Consider the following 7074-nt stretch of genomic DNA (forward strand, 5'->3'; position numbering starts at 1 on the left):
TGCCATAAATGCGTGAGCTGGGAGAGGTCGCTCAATGCAAGTCCACGACGAGCAGCCATGAATGCAAAGCCGCGTCGGCTTGGCATAGGAGAATTGAAGGCCGGGGCGAGGAAGAGTAATAAAAGTGGAAAGGCCACAGGAAGCGACGAAGCGTGGAGTGCTGCACTGCTGCTAGTTTGCTAAGGCTATGTTTAGTTCGTGAATTTTGGGAATTTGATTACCGTAGTACTTTCGTTTTTATTTGACAATTAGTATTTAATCATGGACTAATTAGGCTTAAAATGTTCGTCTCGTAATTTTCAACCAAACTGTGCCATTAGTTTTTTTTCATCTACATTTAATGCTCCATGCACGTATCGTAAGATTCGATTTGATGACTACTATAACATTTTTTGGAAATTTGGTTGAACCAGCACTAAATGGCAATGGCAATGTCACCAAGCGCGACGGAGATGGCGCAGGCAGGGCTACGGCCTGGCGGGGGCTGGATGACATGCATGCGCTAGCAGCTGTGCCCTCCCATGCCGTCACCTTCGGCCTTCGTGTCACGACAACCTTAACTATTGTTCGGTTGACTGGTTCGTTTCGTTGCTGATTTGTAAAAAAATTTTACTGACCAGTTTAAATGAAAAGCAATACTGTTGTAATTAAAAATTTACGACAAGCTAAGCCAAACGAACAGGCTAAACAAGGCTCGCGAAACGGGGGCAGGAGTTTAATGCGGATGGACCTCTCTCTCGCTCGCGTTGCAAGTGCATTGATGAACCAAGCTGAAGAGGCCAAAAAGACAATCGAAGAACACATCATCATGTGTACAGTACATAGTGCATTTGTACGAGTACATGATGCATGCATGGATCAAAGTAAAAAAGAAATATGAGCGGAGACTTACCATGCGGCAGTATGTTCACGCTCCGCTGCAGACCATGGTAAAAGTAACTTAAACCTCTACAGTGTGATTTGGAAATGTAAAGCAAGTCGCAAGCAGACTACACACACAACCCCTCCATGCTTGAGCAAGAACAAGCAATGGAGGGCTAGTAGGTGGCAACGAGTTCGAGGAGAAGACAAAGCAAGGAAGAGTATAGAGAATGGAACAGTGACCAACATACTCCTATCTTCTTTAGGCGCGGCATGCAGCATCTAAACTAGTAGGAACCGAACCATGAGCAAAATTATCATCAGCTGAGCTGATCCCGTCGAGAAAGTCCCAGCCACAAAAAATATAGCACGAGCACGACATACCGCACACAGAATGAGACGTGGTTAGTTTTCACCCTAAAACTTTAGGGCCTACCCTATCGAATGTTGGACACATATATATAGAGTATTAAATATTACAATAACAATAAAGCCTTTAAGTTCTAAACAAATTGTGATAGTCTTAAGTTGAAATCCAGCAGAAGCAATCAAGGTTATATAAAGTATTAAATATAGACTAAAAAACTAACTAATTACACCGTTTACGACTAATTTGCTAGACTAATTTTTTAAACCTAATTAGTCTATAAATTGACAATAAAGTGCTAGCTAATGATGAATTAATTAGACTTAATAAATTCATTTTACAGATGGATTGTGTAATTTATTTTTTTATTAGAATCCACCTCCCAAAACTTTAAACAAGGCCTGAGTGACAGAATTCATGCAGCCCCAGTCCCCAGATACACTTGTTCGCCGGCAGCAGATCCATGGATCGGCTACGCGTCGCAAGACCAAGTACATTTCCTTCCCACCAATGAAGAAGGATACTCCAAGAACCAAGCAAACCGGCAAATGACCATGCCGCAGGAATTAATAATAATAAACAACACCAGCAAGTGCGGTTAAATGAGAAATAAAAGAACCGCCTAATAAAGCCGAGAAGAAGATCGACGGAGCAGCAGCTCGCTACGATGAGTTACTGCAACTAACCTACGCCGCCACGATGGCGCCGGAGCCGAATGCTAACAAAGAAGATGATGCAGGTACCTCCGGAGATGGAGAGGCTGGCCACGGCCACCGGCGATCGATCCACCGCGCGCTCGTGTGGCTTTTCTTCGTCCTGGTACGTCGTAGTTCTCCTACATGCGTTCGGGGGTTCAGTGACCGACCCTGATGGATGCTGCTGCTACGGGCTACGGCTTCTTGCCGAGGGTGTGCTTGTTGTTGTGCATCCACACCTTGAGCACGTGGCGCTTGACGCAGACCTCGTCGCAGAACTGCTGCACGGCGGCCTCGTCGTGCTTCTGGATGCGCCACCCGACGCGCTCCGCGAACGCCAGCATCTTGTCCTTCTGCTCCTGGGTGAACTTTGTGCGGAACCGCTTCTTGCCGGACCCGGACCCGCCCCAGCCGCCGGAGGGCCCGGCGCCCCCGCCGCCGCCGAGGGACATGCCGCTCAGCGTCAGCGGCCCCACCGCCGACATGGGCCCGGCGGCCATCCCGGACAGGGACAGGTCGTCGCCGTCGTCGCGTCCGCTGTGGGGGGACGTGGACGACGGCAGCGCCAGCGGCCGCGGCGTGTGCGCCATGTGGTGGAGCGGCTGGTGGTGGTGGTGGAAGTACCCGGCCCCGGCCGGGGTGCGGTAGTACGGGGAGAAGTGGTGGTGCTGCGGCGTAGCGCCGTAGGCGACCAGCGCAGCGGGGAAGCCCTCGGTGGCGGGGGACTCCTTGCGGTGGAAGTTGCGGTGGCAGTTGCACGCGGCGCAGCGGAGTGCGTCCAGCGTGCCTTCCTCGCCGGCGGGCATGAACTCGCCGCACCCGTCCACGGCGTGGCCCCCGATGCCGACCGCGTGGTTCTTGAGGCACTGGCGGTACCTCCCGCCGGCCCCGCCGTGGAGGCCAAGGCCGCCGCCGGGCTCGCCGGGCGGCTTGGGCGCCGCCACGCCGCCACCAAACCCACCTGCCACTGCCAGAGGCGGGGCCTCGTAGCTGGAGCTCACCGGCATCGGCGCCATCTCCTCCTCGTCCCCATCGTCGTGGTCGTCGAAGTCCATGGCCGTCGTCGATCAGCTAGCCGCGACCGGCCGGCGGCGGCAGGTGTTTCTTTCTTTCGCCTGGCCTGTGTGTAGTGTGTTCTCTTCTCGAGTTATGGCAGGGCGAAGCTAAGAGGGGCTTAGGAAGGTTAAGAGCGGGATGAAGAGATAAGAGAGAGTGTGGACACCGTCTGGCTGCCAGTTTTGACGCGCCGCTGTGCCGCAGGCAGGAAGGCTGCAAGCCGCTGCCGTAGCCGTAGCTGCTAGTGCTGCTGCCGTCAGCTTCGGCTGGCTGGCTGGCTGGCCTTTTTTTTCCGGCATGAACAGTGTTGATTTAATGTGAGCCGAACACTCTCAACAATAGTAACTGCTCACTTTCTCTCTCCCGGGCAGCCCGTTCCTTCACCGCATCCCTCATCGAGTCGACCACTACCAGGGTTTGCCGAGCGAGCCGCGGTGAGATTATGTGCAGTTCTTCCGCGTCACCGCCGGGTCGCGCTCATGTCTTTGGGTGCATGCTTGTCCCTCTCCCGGCTGCTCTTTTCAAGTGGTTTGGCTCCAAGCCTCCAATGCCTTTTAAATTGCGGTTTAGAATATGTGATCGTGACACCCGGTCTTTCTTTTCTCGCGCCTTTTTTTTTCTCGAATCCGGCAACTTCTTTGCCTTTTTTTTAAATTACACAGAACACCCACCCCTATAAACACACATACGCAAACTCCACCTCTATGAGCACCTTTGAAGAACTGAGCCAGCAAATCTTGAAATTCAAGAAGTCACCACTGGCGTCTTGCTGTCTACGGGAACGTCGTCTACCACTGAAATCATAGCGCTTGTTAAATTCTAGAATAAATCCAGAAAAATACGAATACCCGTGCCAAGTCGAGAACTTAAACCCAGATGGACAGGTTCTATCACAAGAAATCTAACCATTTGATCTACAATCTAAGACATTTGCGGTCATAGGCCCTGTTCACTTCTCTTATCATCCGTACTTTTCATCTTGTTTTTTTAGTTGGAATAGTGTATTTCTCTGGCAACGAATCAGTCGGAACAGTGTTTCGGTTTGTTTTTTTTTTTGAAAGGAAAGGGGCCATATTCACATGGTCCAGTACGGTTTCTTGGTCATGTACATACTTGACCTGCAAACTGTCGAACCTGTCGTCTATAAATGCGTGCTCCTGTATTTGGCCCATCGAGCCCAGCCGCTGCGTACGTGCAGTATACGCACTGAGCACATACTCCAGGTGTAGCGACGTCAAACCCGTGTTGTTTTCAGGTCACGTCATCACAGTACAAAATTGTGGGTGCCTTTTCCGTTTGGTAAGTGGGTATCGATTCCCAACTAGCTAAGCGCTTTTCATTAGCTACGATTATTCATGCGATACGATTCCGCTCCATGCTCTCTATGATGAAATCAAATCAAATCTAGCTGCTAGACACCACCGCATCAAGTCGTTGGTAAGCAGCATGCATTAGTCTTTTCCACAGGATCGCACCGTGGGACATGTGACAGCATGTCAGAAGTTTTTGTTAGTAGTAGTAGTATTAAGGGTGTGTTTAGTTGGGGAGTTGAAAATTTTTGGTTATCACATTGGATGTGTCGGAAGGATGTCGGGAGGGGTTTTTGGATACTAATAAAAAAACAAATTACAGAACCCATCAGGAAACTACGAGACGAATCTAACGATACTAATTAATCGATCATTAGCACATGTGGGTTACTGTAGCACTTAAGGCTTTTTATGGACTAATTAGGCTTAAAAGATTCGTCTCACAATTTTGCCGAGAACTGTGCAATTAGTTTTTTTTCGTCTACATTTAGTACTCCATGCATGTGTCCAAACATACTCTTTTACTGTATGAGGAAAAAAAATTTAGAAACTAAACAGGGCCTAAAGTAGCAGTCAAAGCTAGATTCAGATATTAAAATGGAATACATCGCTAGGCGAAGTGTTTATTGCTTATACTAGTTTAGGCCCTATTTTATTACTCGTTTTTTATGTTATAAAAAGCCAGAGCTGACGGTTCTAAAAATACTAGGTACCTTAATCGTTTGTACTGTACTGTTGATAAAATAGATAAAACCAAACTTTCCTATAACAAACAGTTTTTACTATGTACTCCCTACGTCCTAAAATAGATGTTATTCTCGTTCTCAGAGAAACCAAATGCTTTTCCTTTGGTCAAATATATAGTTCATAGTTAATATCATTAGATAGATAATTGAATATATTTTTATAATATATACTTATTTAAAGATATAAATGTTGCTATTATTTTTTAATATAAATTTATTTAATTTTAGAAAAAAGTTTGACCGATATTAATACACTTCATCTGGGACAGATGAAATACGAGGTACTAGCAGTATTTATGAATTGGTAGTCGGAGGTACATGTTTTTCATGAGGTGTACCATGAATGAAAGCAAAAGATCCACGTCGGGTCAACTCTCCCGCAAGCGGAGCTGCGGAAGGGACTCGAAACCGACCACGCGACCGTGCAACCATTCACACAGTGTTTTAATATTTTTTTTTCACAGTCTCCGTCGCGCCCAGGGGATCGTCCGGATGCAAAAGGCATCGGAAATGGCAACAGATGGGCTACCTCTCTAGCAGTCTAGCTACACATGACATGACCACCCTACTACGTACTGTGCAGTGCATATTCGCGGATCCATCTATCTGGTCCCCCAGGGGCGGCCCGGCCCGGGTGATGACGCAAATCCTCTCGGATCAACCGCAACCACGCCCGCCATCAATGCAAACCTCGTCCGGCTCCCGTCTGAACAACGTCCTGCATTGACGACGATGCCGCGCGCCTAACAATCTAGCCAAGTCTTGTGACATGTACATGGACCATGCATGCTGGTGATGATCCACGCGTGGCGAAGCGAAACCTGACCACTTTGCCTCTGCCTGCCGCTTAACAACCAGGATCGTCGGACGGACGGTCTACCATCGCGGCCGCGTCGGCGCCGCCCTAGCTAATCGCCCGGCCGCCGTCGTTTAACAGTCCAGCGACCCGGGCGTTTGTCCCATCCTGGGTGGCGCATGTCACGCGCGCGGCGACCTGGCCTCCAAGGATAGCTAGGGGCCAGCCTCGGTGGCTCCGTCCCGCGGCCAGCGGCCTTGGCCAGGTGGTTCGCCGCCGGAACACACGTGTTTACGCCTGCGCGCTCGGGCCCTGCATGCGCGGCATGTCTCGCCACTTATGAACCAGCGAACGTCACTGTGCGACCGTTTCTGGAAACACGGCAGCTAGCATCGAAGACGTACGTACACGTTAATTCCGGCGATAACGGGCCGGGGGAAAAAGAAATTGGATGTGAGCTAGGTACGAAAAGCCGACGACAGGCGTGTGTGGGCAATCGGGTGGAGCGGAATTACTTACGGCCTTGTCTTGGCCTAGGGACTTATCTGGTGCGATAAGTAGGGAGCGGATCAGAGCTTAAGCGCCAAAGGCTGCTAATCCTTCCCCGACCCCGATGGATCCGCCGGCGGTCACTGTCCATCGACCGAGAGCGGTGGTGGTGCGTGGTCCAGGAGCGGCGTCGAGCCGCCGGTTGCTTTCTGTGGGAGTTTGGATACGACGGTCCGGTCCGGTCGGGCCATGCGGGATCCGGCACCGGAGATCCAGTCCGATACCTCTTGCCGTTCGTGGGCCTGCACGTGTGTATGTAGTGGCATGCGCGCAGCCGGCGTACGTGGACCATGCTTGACCCCCGTTGCCCGTTGCTCTGCCAAGATCAGTATCTACATGCCCCCAGACTTCACGGTACTACATCACTTGTGTACGCAACGAAATCTAGATCGACCGGTCAGGACCACAGGAGCTACTACACGATCCCGCCGTCTCTCCCACGCACGGCCGGCCGGCCGTGAACAGGATCACACACTCACATCCTCACGCAGCGCCAGATGCTTGTGCATGGAGCGGCACCGCTGGCCATGCAGAGCCTGAAAAGACGGGTCACGTTTTCGTGCATTGCATGCCATGCGACAAGGGACGGAATGGTGCATGCATGCATGGAGACGGATGGAGGCAGCATGCAGTGCAGCGCGCAGATCAGAGCCAGAGCCCCGCCATGCGTTTGCATCCGTCAGGTGGGCAGGGG

General features: G+C 50.9%; 1 protein-coding gene across 2 annotated transcripts; it reads right to left on the reverse strand.

Moving 5' to 3' along the window:
• Window positions 1-1642: 1642 nt before the first annotated feature.
• On the reverse strand, window positions 1643-3054 carry LOC136551954 (zinc-finger homeodomain protein 1-like). 2 transcript variants are annotated; one of them, XM_066543479.1, is made up of 2 exons: window positions 2163-3054; window positions 1643-2063 (listed from the first exon to the last, which is right to left on the reverse strand). In XM_066543479.1, the coding sequence occupies exons 1-2, from the start codon at window positions 2976-2978 to the stop codon at window positions 1947-1949; spliced, it is 933 nt and encodes a 310-aa protein (XP_066399576.1). In that variant the 5' UTR covers window positions 2979-3054; the 3' UTR covers window positions 1643-1946. The 2 variants fall into 2 exon arrangements, with proteins under 2 accessions (XP_066399576.1, XP_066399577.1); XM_066543480.1 differs by having other exon boundaries at window positions 1932-3054.
• Window positions 3055-7074: the final 4020 nt, after the last annotated feature.

Source organism: Miscanthus floridulus, chromosome 4, assembly GCF_019320115.1.
Source record: "Miscanthus floridulus cultivar M001 chromosome 4, ASM1932011v1, whole genome shotgun sequence".
Lineage (NCBI taxonomy): Eukaryota > Viridiplantae > Streptophyta > Magnoliopsida > Poales > Poaceae > Miscanthus > Miscanthus floridulus.